This window comes from Calidris pugnax, unplaced genomic scaffold, assembly GCF_001431845.1.
Source record: "Calidris pugnax isolate Ruff unplaced genomic scaffold, ASM143184v1 scaffold116, whole genome shotgun sequence".
In the NCBI taxonomy this organism is placed as follows: domain Eukaryota; kingdom Metazoa; phylum Chordata; class Aves; order Charadriiformes; family Scolopacidae; genus Calidris; species Calidris pugnax.
The window spans coordinates 1578451-1595919 of NW_015090877.1; the positions used below are offsets into that span (position 1 = coordinate 1578451).

At 48.8% G+C, this 17469-nt stretch overlaps 1 protein-coding gene across 1 annotated transcript in view; it reads left to right on the top strand.

Moving 5' to 3' along the window:
- The window catches only part of DRAM2 (DNA damage regulated autophagy modulator 2), a 17455-nt gene extending 4961 nt beyond the window's left edge, over positions 1–12494 (top strand). The window contains exons 2-8 of the mRNA XM_014946273.1: positions 1380–1537; positions 2365–2432; positions 2985–3124; positions 5774–5951; positions 8883–8965; positions 10855–10947; positions 12130–12494. Of these exons, the coding sequence (XP_014801759.1) occupies positions 1407–1537; positions 2365–2432; positions 2985–3124; positions 5774–5951; positions 8883–8965; positions 10855–10947; positions 12130–12234 (798 nt within the window). The 5' untranslated portion in view covers positions 1380–1406 and the 3' untranslated portion in view covers positions 12235–12494. The remainder of the gene's footprint in view (positions 1–1379; positions 1538–2364; positions 2433–2984; positions 3125–5773; positions 5952–8882; positions 8966–10854; positions 10948–12129) is intronic.
- Positions 12495–17469: the final 4975 nt, after the last annotated feature.

Here is a 17469-nt window from a genome sequence, read left to right on the forward strand (position 1 = left end):
TGGAACAGGCTGCCCAGGGAGGGGGTGGAGTCCCCATCCCTGGCTGTGTTTAAGGGCCGTTTAGATGGGGTACTGAGGGACATGGTGTAGGGGAGGACTTTGTAGAGTAGGGGAGATGGTTGGACTCGATGATCCCAAGGGTCTCTTCCAACCTCAGTGATTCTATGATTCTATGGAGCCAGGCTCTTTTCAGTGGTGCCCAGTGCCAGGACCAGAGGCCGTGGGCACACACAGAAACTCCAGAGGCTCTGTCTGAACCGAAGGAAACACTTTTTCACTGTGAGGATGACAAAGCACTGGCACAGGATGCCCAGGGAGGTTGTAGTGTCTCCATCCTTGGAGATATTCAAAAGCCATCCTCACCCCTGGCTCTGGGTGGCCCTGCTTGAGCAGGGGGCTGGACAGGATGACCTCCAGCCATCCCTTCCCCTTCTGGGATGCTGAAATCAGCTCTGCTTAACTTTGGATTTGAAGCTGGTAGAAAATTACTTCCCTGTAGCAGCAAGAGGTGTCACAGCTCTTTCTGTGTGAGCTCACCAGGGTGACACAACCCTTAGTTGCTCTTATAATAACCCAGTAGTGCTCTTGGAGAGCTGGAGGTAGAGGCACAGATTTGCTGTCAGGCTGGGACTTGGGGAACTGGGTAGTGTGAGTACAGAGTTACCCAGTGCACTCCATTTTTCCTCCCACCAGTAAAAACACAGTGGCTGCTACACTGCCACCAGGACAAAGCAGCCCTTGAGGTTGAAGGTTGTGGCTGGTAGCGCTCAACTCTTGCTCACAGATACCCATGAGCTTATTTAAGTGAGGTTTGTAACAGCTGTTGAGTCACACAGCGTGACAGGGAGTTTGTTACAAGTGAGGCTTGTAACAGCTGTTGAGTCACACAGCGTGACAGGGAGTAAATGAGCGCAGGTATTAAAAGTAATTTTAGGTCATTTTCTCCAAGTCTGCCCAGTTGATTGTTAATGGAAGTTAGAGGCTCCTCAAGAGCCACTATCAGTTAAACTGTCACTAATGGGACACGTTCTCTGTCAGCCTCACTAATTCTAACACGCTGTTTTGACACAAGGGCAAGAAGGAAATAGAGTCAGCTGTTCACGGTGACCCATTGGACCTTATTCTGGCAGCAACAAATGCTGAAATGACACTATTGGTTTCTTTTATCATAATCTTCTAAGAATTTCAGAATTAACATTTCCAGATGTTACCTCTGCTTATTTATGATTGCTTCTGTGCCGTGAAGTCAAACCTTCACTTTAGGTTGGCAGGACAGGACCGAGAGCAACACCAAATTGCTGTACTCAAAGCAGCTTGCCTCAAGAAAAGCAAAATCTTTGCGAAATCTTAGTAAACCTTTGCAAATTGATTCCTCACAGTGTTCGGTGTTAGGAGTCAGCGCTGCAATGTGGTGGTTTCAGCAAGGCCTCTCTATCTTGCCCGTGGCTTTGGTGGTTTGGTCGGCGGCGTCCTTCGTGTTTTCGTACATTACGGCCATCGTCCTACGCCACGTCGACCCTTTGGTGCCCTACATCAGGTCAGTAACGCTCAGACGGTATTGAACTCACCTCACTCCTGCAAATTCTTCCCCAACTCCAAACTTTAGAACAGCAATTCTTACCTAACAGCTCCAGTTCTAAAGCCCACCACGGTATTGAATTGGCCTCACTCCTGCAAATTCTTCCCCAACTCCGAACTTTAAACAGCAATTCTTAGCTAACAGCTCCAGTTCTAAAGTTACTACCTGTTTATTTGTGTTATTTGTGTGTAACGCTATTTAAAGCTGTTTATTCTTGTGCAAAAGTCTAACCTTTAAGCTGTGGCTCTGTGAGCTGTTTATTCTTGTGCGAAAGTCTAACCTTTAAGCTGTGGCTCTGTGAACGTATCCTTAAAATGATGATGGACAAGAAGGCTGGGGGTGTTCTCCAACCCTCTGTTCAGAGTAAAGCATCTTGCTATCATCAGGTTTGGTTGTACCAGTAAATCCATGCTATAATCTCTGTTCCCAGCTGCCTTGCATCCAGTCTGTACAGTAGTTTTTGTCTTTGACCTTAATTTTGGTCTTTCAGTTTTCCAGTTTCTTCATTTTTCCAGCTTTAATGCTCTTTATTCACCGTTTATGGACTCAAGATCAATATAAAAGAATAGTTATGCTATCTAGGGATAGCTTATCTTTACCATGCTTATTTCTACAGCTCTAGAAACTAGCACAGTATAGTTTGAGTAATGAAAAATTCAGTAAAAAGTATCTAGGAGGGTTTTTACAAATCTGTTTTTTATGCTTCCTTTGTAGACTGATATAAGTGAAGTTGTGTTGCACATATTTTTAATATAGATAAATACGTATCACTCTATCTCTTCCAGTGACACAGGGACAATACCACCTGAAAGATGCTTATTTGGGATCATGTTAAATATTTCCACTTTCTTGGGTGAGTACAGAAAGCTGTCCTTGGTGAACTGCAGGCAGTTCTGGAATGCACATGGCTTTAAACAATTTCATTTCCTTATTCCAATCATTAGGCAGCCCATAATTCTCAGTCAAAAACTAAATTCTAAGCAATCAATCTTAATTCTCTTCAGCAGTTCAGAGGAAAGGGTGTGTCAGGGGTGTTATCCACAAAGCCAGCGTGACACTTGCAGGTTCCAGAAGGCCAAAAATGCATTTAAAAAAACCCAACAGAATAGTAAAAAGGAATAGAAATGCAAATTCAAGGCATTACTTGTGCTGCAGTTATGGAGAGGGGAAAAACAACCCTTTCAAATGAAAGAGATCTGAAAAATCTAGTAAGTTGACTTGTTTACCATGATATTATTTCAGTTTTGACCTCCAGATTCTCAGCTTTCCTATTTCACTGTACCATAAGACAGGTTTTTTTTTTATTTTAATTAGTTGCCTCTATCACTCAGCATCTTCCCAGTTAACACAGGACACTCTGCTCGTCAACTGAAAATCTTACTGCATTTGGGTTCTTGGTTAACAGGTGTGGCCACCATGTATGTCCGGTACAAACAAGTTTACGCTTTGAATCCAGAAAAAGCCAAGATCCTCAAGCTTAATAAGATTGGCCTCACGCTGGGATTGATGAGCTGTTTTGGACTTTGCATTATTGCAAATTTCCAGGTTTGTGCTTTGCTTGCAATGTTCTGGAGCTGCCCAGAGTTGTGTGTTTGTTTGTTTACTGATAAAATGGGGGCTTTACTGAAATCAAAACTTCTTAGGGCAAACCTGTTTTGTCGGTTTGTTTTCCTGACAGGCAAACCCGTCAGATCCCCTACAGAAAACCGTTAAAAAAAATAATTTTTGATTTAGAATTTCTTACTCATTTCTTATTTGCTTTATCCACTGGGACTTGGGAGCAGCCATTCATGAAATTCCAAAACATAAAGAAACCCGTAAGTTTTGCAGAAGCAAACTCGGATCTCCATATAGATCTGAAAGCCTTAGCTCCAGGTGAAAAGACCACAACTGTGTTTTATTTTGACTCAGGAGAATCAAGTGTCAAATAGTCAAAAATTGTTAGAACTGTCAAATAGTCAAAAATTGTTAGAACTAAGTAAAGCCAACAAAAACACCCAACCCCAGAAGTCGTCCAGCTCTGAAAAATCTACCTTTTTAGTTATATTTCCCAAATATACCTATATTTTATATATATGTACACAATAACCTGCCCAATTCTTGAAAATACCGCGGTGTCAAACAACTTTTGCATTTCTCCCTCCCTGTGTCTATTTTTTTTCCCCTCCTCAATACTTTGCATTTCCAAAAATCTGATGGTATTCTCACATATCGCCCCATCAGCAGGACCACATTCCCCATCCTTGGCTGTTAGGGACAAGCCAGGGGCACAGTTGCCAGCCTCGTCGTATTAATTTCCTGCCGGATTTTGGGGGATCTGCAGAGGTGCCCTCAGCCACCAGAGGCTGCAGCCGCACCTCGGTCTCCTGGATTAGGGCCAGGGAAAAGCAAAGAGGAAAAAGCTCCTGGAAAGCTCCACCTTTTTTTTCCCTTCTCCTTTCTCTAGCACAACTCTCCGAGTGCTTCAGCGGTCGCTGGCTCAGCACGTTCATTTTGGGTTTGGTTTTGGGGTTTTTTTGGAGGCCTCAATCTATTTTTTTTTTTAATAGAGCCCCAGCTCTACCCAGAGGTCGCAGCCTCCCCTGCCACCCCCACCACGCAGAAACCCCTGGGCTGTGTTCAGCTCCACAGTTTCCCTCCACTGCTGGCCAGGAGCGGGTATGTCTGCTTTCTGCAGATTTCAAGATAATCAAATTACAGAAGGCACATGCTAATTAGTTGACCAGTTTGTGTAACATTTCATCTTGATAAAGGCAAAAATTGGAAGTGCTGTATCTGCACGTCCTGGTGGTGCTGAGGACTGGTTAAGGGCCACCCCAGAGACAATAGGAGCTAAAGCCCCCTGGAATCCACTAATTACTGAAGACAACTGAAGTGTGACAATGTCTGAAGATGAACAAAGGGGATTTGGGAAGAGCTGTCATCGTGGAGAGCTCCAGCCAGCTCCGACTGCGGGGCACCACAACAACAGCGACCCCTCATCCTCGGGGGAGCTTTAATTCCTGCTGTTCAGCCAGTCCTATCGCTTTATTCCAGCTGTGGCTAGTGATTTCCTCTCGTATTGGGCACAGATTTCTCTCTGGTGACACCCCATCACTGAAAAGCACACAATTTTGGAGCACGTGCCTTTGCAACTCGGTTATTCACTATTTCAATATAAATTCCTCCCTCTTATACCGAGGATGCAGCACTTCAGGTTCATTTGCGCACATGGAGATTGTGAGGAAAGGCTCTCTCCAGTTCCTGATCTTAATAATTCCTCAGTAAAATATGCAGCCAGCCTCCTGGTTCATTTGCGCACATGGAGATTGTGAGGAAAGGCTCTCTCCAGTTCCTGATCTTAATAATTCCTCAGTAAAATATGCAGCCAGCCTCCTGCTTCAGGGCATAAGAGATGAGGCGTGCGATTGGAGAGCGGGGAGGCTGCCAGGCCCCACGTTGCTCAACGGGCAAGATAACACCTTTTGGTGTCTGTCTGTGGGGACTGTGTCTGGCCAGGGACCAGAGGAGAGGAACGAAGACAACGTGACTTTTCAGGGCATAAATTTTGAGTTGGGTTGTTTTTCTTGGAATAACTTCTGATTTTAATGATTTTATACTATCTGACAGTTGATTCTCCTATAGTATTTTTTTTAAGTTAAGAAGTATTACTGCTTGACTCAACCTTTGAGTATTCAGAGATACAAACAAGGTTTATTCAAACGAGGGTAATTCAGAAAAATGGCTAAACCTCATTATTTTTAACCCCATTTTGAGGTCTAGGACTGTGTCGTGTTTCTCCTGTATTGCATTATCTTTCACAGAAGTACAGGTTCCTGGGATAGAAATGCTGAGCAGGTCACCTGTCACTCCCATCCCCTGCCTAACTACGGGGATTCCTTCATCCAGTTCCAGCGTTACTGTCCATTATGGCTAACGAGAGCAGCTCCTTTAAATTCCTGTAGTTAAGATACAGCTGAGACCTGTAACAGCCACAGGAACTTAAAAGCAGCAGCGCAGGGGGCTGACAGGTGCTGGTTTCCAGCTAACTCCTTCCAAGAAGAGCGTGCCCTCCTGCAGCACATTCCCAACTGCTTAGTTTGGGATGCGAGAAGGTGGTTGTGTGGGTGACGTGCCAAAAGTTCAGAGAAGAAAATGGTTCTCAGAGTGGAAAAGGAAACCAGGCTCTGTACAAGCGGTGCTTTTCTTCCCCAGAAATGTATCCTCTACTACATCCATGTGCTTGGAGCCTGCCTGACCTTCGGAGTAGGGGCCATTTACATGCTGGTTCAGACCGTCCTCTCCTACCTGATGCAGCCAGAACTTCACAGCAAAGACATCTTCTGGGTCCGTCTGTCCGTGTTCCTCTGGTGTTGCTCGAGCATTGTGAGCAGTATCCTTTGGCTGTGCAGTGTCACCGTGAGACGGAGCAGCCTTCACAAATGACAGTATTTGCATTTACAGTCATTTAACCCACCAGTGTGAAAGGCTGTGCCACAGAAGGCCCGTCATCTTTACAGGTACAGCTTGTATTGTGTTATTTATAGTCTGTATTGCAACCTGGGAACTTGAGGAAAAGGGAACCATCAGGTTAAGCCCACAAGTGAGTCACTGGATAATAAAAAAAAAGGTAAGAGGGATGGTTACCACCCTTTCTCCTCTCCTTTCCTTCTGCACACCAGGGACCAAAAATGACAAAATAAGAGTTTATCCCAAAGAAGTCTTACTGTAGATTATGAAAAATGGGGAGAAAGGGGAGTGTACTTAGAGATGGGTGGCTTTAATGGGGGGAAAAAAGCCAGGTAAGAAATAAAAATGTCTGATCCCTGGTGACAGGAACGCTGCAGCAAGTTTTATAGTTGGATACAATTAAAAGAGGAGTACAGAGAGAGAAAATCCTCCTAACCTGACCACGTGCAGCAGAGCTGCACTGTGCCAGCTGGCTCCCGGAGCAGGTCTGAAGTGCTGGTATTTGTCAGAGAGACAATTCAGGAGTGTATTGCCAGGGTTGAGCCAGAAAAGACATAACAGGCTCTGACCTCCCCTGCCCATCCTACAGCTGGAAAGACAAGACATTTCTGACGGCATTCCCTGCGCCCTTCCCTCGGCTCTGGAATCCATCAGTTCCCTTAACGTTGAATTCCATGTGCTGGAAGCAGCTGGGGGGTTTACAGAAATATGGGCAAACCCATCCAGAGAGAGAGGCCTTTTTCCTGCCCAGAGTCATTTAACAATCAGGAAACTGAACAGCAGCGGTTCCTCTGCTCACCCCGATGGACCTAAACATCGTATTTCAAAAATTATGACTCAGTTTTCTGTCAAACAGGACTACAACATGATAAAGCTTTCAAATTTACATTCCAAAGACACGAGCGCAAAAAATCATTGCTTAAATGCTGTCCCTTCTGCAGCTGAGTCAAGGCCACCGATTTAATCCCCACCAATTCCACTTATTTCCAGGCTGGCAGCCAAAACCAACGATGAACCGTCCGCCCCATTTCCCAGGGACGGAGCATCTCGCTGAGCACCCGTTCCTGCTACAGCAAGATTATACAATCTGTAACAGTCAGAGAAGAAGCAACAGTTGGGGCCCAGGCTCATTATCTCTAAAGAAGCGAGAAGGACCTTGACCTGCTGAGGAGACCTCACATAGAGCAAGGAGGTCACCTCTGAGCCTTGGAGAGCTGCCAGCCCTGGCAGGCATTTCTGGTGCTAGCAAAGAACAAGATTATCAGCTGTGAACAGCAAGGAGCCAAGTACAGTCAGGGAAGACTAAAATGCCACAAGTTAAAGAGTCTTTTACTGTTGCCAAAACCCCCATAAACCCAAAAATCTATTGAGGTTTTTAAACAGGCATGGTCTAACCAAAATTAGAGGGAAGTAGATACAGCTGTAGAAACGATATATACGTAGGTGTCTGTGGAAGGGGAAGGCAAGGGAAATTGTCAGAGTATTTTCTAAATTAAAAGCAATTAAATCAATGCAATTAGGGAAAGGAGGTACAGGAAAACAATGATACATACGTAGGTGTCTGTGGAAGGGGAAGAGAAGGGAAATTGTCAGAGTATTTTCTAAATTAACAGCAATTAAATCAATGCAATTAGGGAAAGGAGGTACAGGCAGAAGTCTGGCCATGGGTGCAATGGTTGTAACTGGTACTGGGGGACAGAAGGAAACCTAAAAATGCTCCTGATCCTCTGCAGGGAAACAGCAGAATTGCCATCACCCAAAGCGCAAAGCAGTTAATTACCCGCTCTGTAACGAGGGGAGGATGGCAGCCAGTTATTTTTGTATCACAATAATTAAATTCTTTCTACTGCAGTAGTAACTCAGGCAGGTAACTAACAGCTGCTAAAGCCGTACATTTTAATTAGCAGAGAATTGGGTATCTCGCCTTCAGACCAGTAACCAGAGCTCCCTGGACCACTCACATCAATTTTTTAATCAGCTTTGGAAGTCTGGGTTTTCAAAGACACGCTTGTGCCAGGAAGTTCAGCCTTGTTCACCACCAAAAATTAATCTTTCACATCAGGAGGCTCTTGATGTTTAATCTCATTAATGATTGAAGAAGTTAATCCTGTGAAAGTCAGATCTTCTATAGCTTAGTGCTCCGAGTGTCATTTATACAGGCAGCAGCACTGACACAGCGTCCCTTCCCTCGGCAAAATGGTGAAAAAGTGACATCTCAGTCACTCCAGAAGGAGCCCCGTTCTCTGATCAGTGGGAGTCATTGTCACCTGGGGTTTTCCCTTGATGAAGCACCGAAGCAGTCGTCAAACCCTGAGTGAGCTTCAAGGGAAACAGAAGAGCCAATAACCCTCTCTGCTGCAAAGGATACAGTGCTCCAGCCGTAACCCACGGGTGGAGAACTCAAGGTGGTTGAGAAGCTGAAAAACAAATCAGAGAGAGAGGTCTAGACACTATTAGCCTGGAAAATACCACTAAAAAAATATTCAAAATGCTAAGTGTTCACATTTGATCATGGTTTAAGTGCTTTCATAAGGATAGTGTTTGATCAAGGAAGTAAAACGTAAAAATACAGAGAACAAGGAGAACTGAGTTAGATTAGAATTAACCTTTTCATGTGACAGTAACTGGTCAGTTGGAACAACCCAGAAGCTGGAGGGGATGATGTGGCCCATGTCACCATCACTGCACGTCCTGCTGGGGACTCCTTGTGGGAAATGCACAGAGATCTCCTCACAGCCCAGAGCCAACCCTTGTGGGAAAGGCACAGAGATCTCCTCACAGCCCAGAGCCAAGGTGGAAATTTCCAGTTTGCCCATTCCTGCTCTTGAATCTTCCTTAACGTAATTCCTCCCAGTGTTTGTTTCCTCAGTTGTCCTGTACAGTGGTCTGTACGGAATGAATCTGGTGCAGAAGTTGCACTGGGACCCTCAGGAAAAAGTAAGTGGTTGAGTGGAGAAAATAAACAGAGAACAAAACCCAGCTACGTTACTTAGGGCTACAAACATGATGAGGGGCCTGGAGCATCTCTCTTAAGAGGAAAGACTGAAGGACTTGGGGCTTTTGAGTCTGGAGAAGAGAAGGCTGAGGGGGGATCTGATCAACACCTATAAATACTTGAAGGGTAGGTGTCAGGAGGATGGGGCCAGGATTTTTCAGTGGTGCCCAGGGACAGGACAAGAGGAAACGGGCACAAACTTGAACATGGGAAGTTCCATCTAAACATGAGGAGGAACTTGTGGGTGCTTTGAGGGTGGCAGAGCCCTGGCAGAGGCTGCCCAGGGAGGTGGTGGAGTATCCTTCTCTGGAGCCATTCAAAACCTTCCTGGACACGTTCCTGTGGGACCTGCTCTGGGTGACCCTCCTCTGGCAGGGGGTTGGACTGGATGATCTCCAGAGGTCCCTTCCAGCCCCATGTCATTCTGTTACTTGCAGTGACAAATGCACTCACTGCAGTTCTGTTCAGACTGGGACGGGAGAAGACAAGTTACCGGTTCAGCCATTATGCAGCTACTTGCCGAGTCCTGCTCTGAGCAAAACAGTTGCAGCTTCAAGCCTTGTTTTAAATTAATCTTCCCTCACGGGCAGTAATTGAATTGTCTTAATGAGTTCTCAAACCACCAGCCTGTCTGGTCTGTGCTGGCCAGCAATTCCCAGTCCCAGTTACACGGTGACTCTCCGTAACGGGTCTGGGGCACGGCCGGGTGCAGCGAGGCAGCTCCCAACTGGTGGGGACAGGAAGGTAGAAGTGACAGAGCTGCCACTAAAGGGGTCCCAAGTGGGACAAAGGGCCTGCAGGTCCCAACAGCTCTGCCCACATCCCCATCCTGTCCAGGAGGTGTGGACACTGACTGGGGGAAGCTCTATGCCGGCTGGTTTTGAGGGCTTTTCCCACCCTTCCCTTCATTTAAAGCTTAAGGAGCTTCTCAGGAGTCTCTTTACAGCCAAAGAAGGGCCTTGAACCTTACTCTTAGAATCATAGAATCATCTAGGTTGGAAGGGACCTTAAAGATCATCTAGTCCAACCAAAAACCTAACTCTGACAAAAAAAGAAATAAGAAATAAGCAATTAAAAAAACCCACTAAACCATATTCCTGAGGACCATATCAACCTGTCTTTTGAACACCTCCGGGGATGGTGCCTCAACCACTTCCCTGGGCAGCCTATTCCAATGCTGGATAACCCTTTCCATGAAGAAATGTTTCCTAATATCCAATCTAAACCTCCCCTGGTGCAACTTGAGGCCATTTCCCCTTGTCCTATCTCCTGGGACTTGGGAGACGAGACCAACCCCCACTTCTCTACACCCCCCCTTCAGGTAGTTATAGAGTACTATAAGGTCTCCCCTCAGCCTCCTCTTCTTCAGACTCCACAACCCCAGCTCCCTCAGCTGCTCCTCACAAGACTTACTCTCCAGACCCCTCACCAGCTTCGTTGCCCTTCTCTGGACCCGCTCCAGCACCTCAATGTCTTTTTTGTGGGAAGGGGCCCAAAACTGGACACAGTACTCGAGGTGAGGCCTCACCTTGCAAAAAGGTTTGGCTGTTGTTCACACCAAGCTCTTCAGTGAGTCCTCAGGTTTTGCCTGTGGATATTGAATTCCCAGTGGGGTCATCCCAGTCGCGTGGGGCAGGCGTTTTCCTGGTCATTCTCACTCTGCTGAGTTCAGCACTTCATTCCTAGAGACTCCAGAGAGCAGAGAAATTTTGCTCTCCCAAGGGAATAGCCCTGGATGCAGGATGCTGTACACAGGCCATCTTTCTGCCACTGCAGGTCCAAGAGGAGCTTCTCAAACTGATTAATTCCCCCCCCCCCTTCTCTCACACAGGGCTACACAGCGCACATCGTCAGCACCGTCTCCGAGTGGTCCTTGGCATTCTCCTTCCTCAGCTTTTTCCTCACCTATATCCGCGACTTTCAGGTAAAAATGAAGTTTATGTTCAGTGCTCTGCTTTGCCAAGCTCTAAATACCCTGGTATGATGCAGGATGGGCTGCCTTATGTTACCAGCCGTGAAGGCTGGAACACCTGGGGCTGATAACAACCTTATAACAGCCTTTGAGTACCTGAAGGTGGCTACAAGAGAGATGGAGAGGGACTCTTGATCAGGGAGGGGAGCCATAGGAGGAGGGGGAAGGGTTTGACACTGAAAAGAGTCGAGATTTAGATTAGATACTAGAAAGAAATTCTTTGCTGTGAGGGTGGTGCGACACAGAAACAGGATGGCCAGAGAAGCTGTGGCTGCCCCATCCCTGGAGGGGTTCAAGGGCAGGTTGGAGGGGGCTTTGGGCAACCTGGTCTCATTGAAGATGTCCCAGCCACTAGAAGGGATGGAACTGGATAAACTTTAAGGTCCATTCCAGCCCAAAATGTGCTGTGATTCTGTGGCGATTCCAGCCCTTCCCTGGGTTGGAGGGGACCTTTAAGTTCATCAAGACCAACCATCAACCCAACACCGACCAACCCACCACTGACCCGTGTCCCTCAGCAACAGCTTTTAGATCCCTCCAGGGATGGTATTTGGGGAGTGGAGCCACAGGACGAGGGGGAAGGGTTTTAAACCAAAACTTAGGAGACTGAGATGAGATGTGGGGCAGAAATCCTTTGGTGTGAGGGTGGTGAGAGCCTGGCCCAGGTTGCCCAGAGAAGCTGTGGCTGCCCCATCCCTGGAGGGGTTCAAGGGCAGGTTGGAGGGGGCTTGGAGCAACCTGATCTGGTGGGAGATGTCCCTGCCCAGGGCAGGGGGTGGGAACTGGATGATTTTTTAAGGTCCCTTCCAACTCTAACCATTCTGTGATGAGCATTAAACAGCCCTCTCTTCCTTGGGAGGGATCTACCCCGCTGCAGTGACACCCAGACTCCAGCATCTGACTGGCTTTAACCAGCTTCACCTGTGAGATCTGTCACAGTGTGGGGGCCCTTTGCTCTGGGATTGCAGAGCAGACGATGCAGATGGGCCAGGAGAACCTCATTGGAGTCAGGCTCATAGTCCTGGAGCTGATTTGCATTTCGGTTTTTCATCTGACCCTGAACCTGCCCACGCTGGGACAGCGACGAGCCCGAAAACCCGCTCACTCCCCTTTTCCTTCCTCTCTCCCCCACAGAAGATCTCGCTGCGGGCGGTTGCCAGTTTGCACGGACGGACCCTCTACAACACACCCCAGGGCTTCGCCACGGACGAGACGCTGCTGGTGGCGGGGAGCATCTAATGAAGGTGAAGAGAACACGTTCTCAGCATAACTCAGGAATTTAATAGCAATAACAGTTGATATTTCTAAGCATTTATTTTATATATAAAAAAAAAATTATGAGGTGATTGTACTGTACTTGACACGAAGGGCTTTGCTATTAACCCACAGCAATGCAAATCAGTATTGTAAACCAGCCTGTAACATTTCAGCACATGCCAATGTCATGAGAGACTAAATGAAGGTTATTAAAGAGCTGTGGCTCCTCCTCACTTCCTCCACACCCAGTTTAACCACCCTCATTCCCTGCCCTCCTCTCTCCAGTGTTCCTCAGGCCTAGTCCTTCAGGACACACAGAGCAGCCCAGCCCAGAGCCTGGCTTCAGCCTTGTCCTTCATTCCTACCGTGGGGCAGCTGGGGCTGAGCTGCACCAGAGAGGAAGGACCCCAAAGCCACCCCATCCCTTGAGCAACCCACAAGGAAAACGCTCTGAATTTCCTTCTTCCTTCCCTCCCTCCCTGCCCCCCTCTTCCTGGCGGTTTGGGTTGATGGACAGGTTCATCCAGGAGTCCATGTGCAGAGTGTCCTTATTGCACAAGTCAGGGAGGATTCAGAGTGCACAGCCTGTGTCCTGCTTGCCCAGGGGAAAGCACTGACTCCAAGAATCATGGAATTGTTTTGGTTGGAAGGGACCTTTCAGATCATCGAGTCCAACCATCAACCCAGCACAGCCCAAACCACCACTGACCCATGTCCCTCAGCACCACGTATGTCCGTCTTTTAGATACCTACCGGGAGGGTGACTCCACCACGTCCCTGGGCAGCCTGTTCCAATGTTTGACAGCCCTTTGGGTGAAGAAATTTTTCCCAATATCCATCCCAACCATCCCCTGGTACAACTTGAGTCCATTTCCTCTTGTCCCATCACCTGTTCCTTGGGAGAAGAGACCGACCCCCCCTGGCTACACCCTCCTTTCAGGGAGTTGGAGAGAACGAGAAGGTCTCCCCTCAGCCTCCTTTTCTCCAGGCTGAACACCCCCAGCTCCCTCAGCTGCTCCTCACACATTCTCCAGCCCCTTCTCCTTGTTCTCCAGACCCCTCACCAGCCTCATTGCCCTTCTCTGGACCCTCTCCAGCCTCTCAATGTCTTTTTTTTTTGTGGTGAGGGGCCCAAAACTGGACACAGCACTCGAGGTGGGGCCTCACCACTGCCCAGTCCAGGAGGATGGTCACTGCCCCAGTCCTGCTGGCTACACTGGTCCTAGTGCAGGCCAGGATGGTGGTGGCTTCTGGGCCACCTGGGCACACTGCACAAGTGTCCCTACAGCATCAGCACCGAGTGTGACAAATATCTTTGTAGTCTTGATGTCCCCAGTGCTTCCTTGAGACAGACCCAACCCAAGAGCCAGCTGCTCGTTCCTCCTGCTGCTTCCCAGTGCTGCCATGTTCTGGTTTGAGGGACCCACAACAATTTGTCATCATTCAGACAATTATTCTCTCACCTGACGACCCCTCCCCACCCGGGAAGAGGAACCGGAAAAAACAAGGAAACCCAAGGGTTGAAATATGAACAGAATTGATAGAATAAGATGAGAAAATTAACATTAATAGCAATAAAGAACCAATATTGATCCCAATATCAATATAAAACACACAAGGACTGTCCCCAGCCCATTCCACCTCAGGAAATGCCAGGAAATGTCCTCCCAGCAGGGACAGCCAGTGTGGGACACTGCGAGCGCTGCGGCTTCGGGAGGAAGGGAAGGGCTCAGGGCTCCAGCACCAGGGCAAGGAGTTCACAGAATCACAGAATCTTCTAGGTTGGAAGGGACCTTAAAGATCATCTTGTCCAACCGTCAACCCAACTGACAAAAAATAGACACCCACACAACAAACAAGGAGCATCATCACTAAACCAGACCTCCCAGCACTACATCAACCCGTCTTTTGAACACCTCCAGGGATGGGGCCTCAACCACCTCCCTGGGCAGCCCATTCCAATGGCTGAGTCCAGGGGACAAGGACTCCAGCCATCGAGGGAGAGAGGGAGAGAGGGAGAGAGAGAGAGAGAGAGAACTCCCCAGCAAACTTTCTAATTTATATTGAATGTGCAGCTCATGGTACAAAATAACCCTTGGGTCAAGTGCCCGGGTCTCGCTGCTTTTCATTCCTGCACCTGGGGAGCTGGAAAACACTGGGACCTTGAAACCCACACACAGGGCTGGCTGTAAAGTAAATATTATCAAAAATTAAGGCAGCAGAGTCTTCTAAAAGTGCAGTTTTCCCAAGTGTTAGAAATGAAATTAGCCCATTGTTGCTCAAACCAGGACACGTGGTGTCACCAGCCCCTGCCCAGACTTTGCAGCTCCTCAGGCTGCTCCAGAGCTGAGCTCCCCAGGGCATCGACACCCCGGCTGCGTCCCAGGGGGGTTACACCCCCTGTTCTCACAGGGACAACCTCCCACACACAATCATCATGTCCAGACCAAGCCAGAAGCCTTAAAAATACACATCTGATAAACTTTGGTAGAACTTGAGCAAAGTAATTTGATATGGGATTACAGACAGACCCACGGAATACGCTGTCCCCAGCTGCCTTTGAGCCCGACTTGGCAGGAGCAGCTCAGCTTCCTTCCCAAATTATTGCCCAAGTCTACACTGACATAAACTCCAACGTGTGTTTCCTCCCACACCAAAGCAGCTTATGCCATGTCTTCCCTTCCCTGGAGGGGCAGGCAAAGGACCAGGAGAGGGATTTCAGCTGGAGGCCTCCCGGTGATCCCAGCAGCTGCCCTGGGTGGCTTCATCCTCTTCATCCTCCCTGGTTAAAACTGGATGTCACCATCACAGCCGTGCTCTGTTCCTGCTTGAGGAACTGCTCAGACAGTTCAGGTGGTGAAAACAAGTGTCAGAGCCAAAAACCTGCCCAACCACCAAAGGCAGCGGGGTGAGAGGACACGTGGGTACGATTAACGGAGCCACAGAGACCCCCAGGGCTCCACAGCTCGGGGAAGATTTCCAAGTATTCCATTATAGCTGCTGATAAATCCCCAGGGATCGGGCCTCCCTGGAGAGTCCCACACGTGGCTACTCTGTAATGAGGCAACACGCTCTCCCCAGTTCCTGGTCAACTGCTACAGCCTTGAAAACATGAGGTTTCAGCTCACAGAAACCACTTTTCTGTGCTCCATTGAAGTCTCATCAGGCAAACGGCTTAACCAGGAGATCATCGCTCCAGTCACACGCTGCCCCAGGTCTGCAGAGCCCTGATCCCTGCGGGGAAGGAGGGACAGAGCCCTTCTCCTGCTACAGAAGGGGAGAAACAAAATCCTCATTCACACAGCTCCTCAGGAAGGCTCCAGTAGGACCCTGCCTTCTCCCAGGGCTTTGCTCTCCTCACCCTTGGTGTCTGGAGTCACTTCCCATCCCCTCCCTGTCCCACAGGAGCACAGGGAGGTTGTTCCTGACAACAGACATCAGAGATGCTGCCCCCAGGAACAATTCCTGCTCAGAAAGGTGCCTCTGCTGGGAGGGGGGGCTGAGAGAGCTGATCAGAAAGGTGCCTCTGCTGGGAGAGGGGGCTGAGAGAGTTGGGGGGTTCAGCCTGGAGAAGAGAAGGCTCCGGGGAGACCTTGGAGCCCCTTCCAGTCCTCAAGGGGCTCCAGGAAAGCTGGGAGGGGAGCCCTAGGGTGAGTGGGGACAGTTTTAAACTGAAAGAGGGGAGATGGAGCTGAGCTGTGGGGAAGAACTTGTTTGGTGGGAGGGTGGTGAGAGCCTGGCCCAGGTTGCCCCGAGAAGCTGTGGCTGCCCCATCCCTGGAGGGGTTCAAGGCCAGGTTAGAGGGGGCTTGGAGCAACCTGGTGTGGTGGGAGGTGTCCCTGCCCAGGGCAGGGGGTAGCACTGGGGGGGCTTTAAGGTCCCTTCCAACGAAATTTCTCCATAGCAGCAGCACTCTGAGGAGCCACCAGGACAGAGTGTGGGCAATCAGGACTCTGAGTTCTGGGAAGACTTTGAGTTCTACCTAAATCAGCACATTTCTGAGTTTGCAGTTAAAAACCCACCATCCTCCCAAACCACCCTCATGGCCCCCCCACCAGCTCAGCACCACTTGTTGGGTTTCTTGCTCATTTACAAATCCACAAAAGTCCAAGCTCAAAGCAGCAAACTCTTCTCTGTTTAACAACCCCCTCAATGCCAGGAAAACCCTCCTCCTTCCCTCTCACCCTGTTCCAAAGGGACCAGGATAAGCAGCACCCAGAACAGCTCCATACTCTTCATGGAATGCTCCAGAGATGCATCCCACACTGCATCACTACCTCTTTCTCCTCCTCTCCTCCAGCCCCACTGGCACAGAAGAGCTCTCCTGAGGGCTTGGCTAGGTGCTACCTCTCCTACTGAAGACTTTTGACGTCCAGTCCCCCTGCAGAAGCTGAGCACTATCAGACTGTGCTGGTTGAGGAAAGTTGGAAGATTCAATCACCCCAAGGATCTGTTTCCCCCACTGCTACAACAATTCCAGGTTCCTGAGGGCATTAGTATACCTTAATTGCCCCAATATCAGCCTCATCTGGGACCTCCTCCCATGCTTCCTGCCTGTGGCTCAGGAACTCCATTTAAGCCCAGGCTCCAACATCCAGTTCTGGCCTGAGTTGTGTTGTAGGTAGAGGTGCCTTCAGCTCTAACTCTGTTTTGTGGACAGACAGTAGACCTAGATAGTGGGTAAGTTTCCTTCAACATGATCTCCTCTATGGACCTTAGATGTGCAGTCAGTCCTATCTCCTGCTGCTCCTGACTGAACATCTTGGATGGACCCAGAACCTTGTTCATCATCTCACCTTGGGATACAAGCTTGGGGAAGAGTGGCTGGACCTGCCTGGTGGAAAAGGACCTGGGGGTGTTGGTCAACCCTTGGCTGAATACAAGCCAGCAGTGTGCCCAGGTGGCCAAGAAGGCTACCAGCATCCTGGCCTGTGTCAGGAGCAGTGTGGTGAGTAGGACCTGAGAGGTGATGGTCCCCCTGTACTGGGCACTGGTGAGGCCCCACCAAGTGTGTGTGGCCAGTTTTGGGCCCCTCACCACAAAAAAAAAAAAGACATTGACGGGCTGGAGCGGGTCCAGAAAAGGGCAACGGAGCTGGTGAGGGGTCTGGAGGACAAGGAGAAGGGGCTGGAGAACTTGTGAGGAGCAGCTGAGGGAGCTGGGGGTGTTCAGCCTGGAGAAAAGGAGGCTGAGGGGAGACCTTCTCGCTCTCTCCAA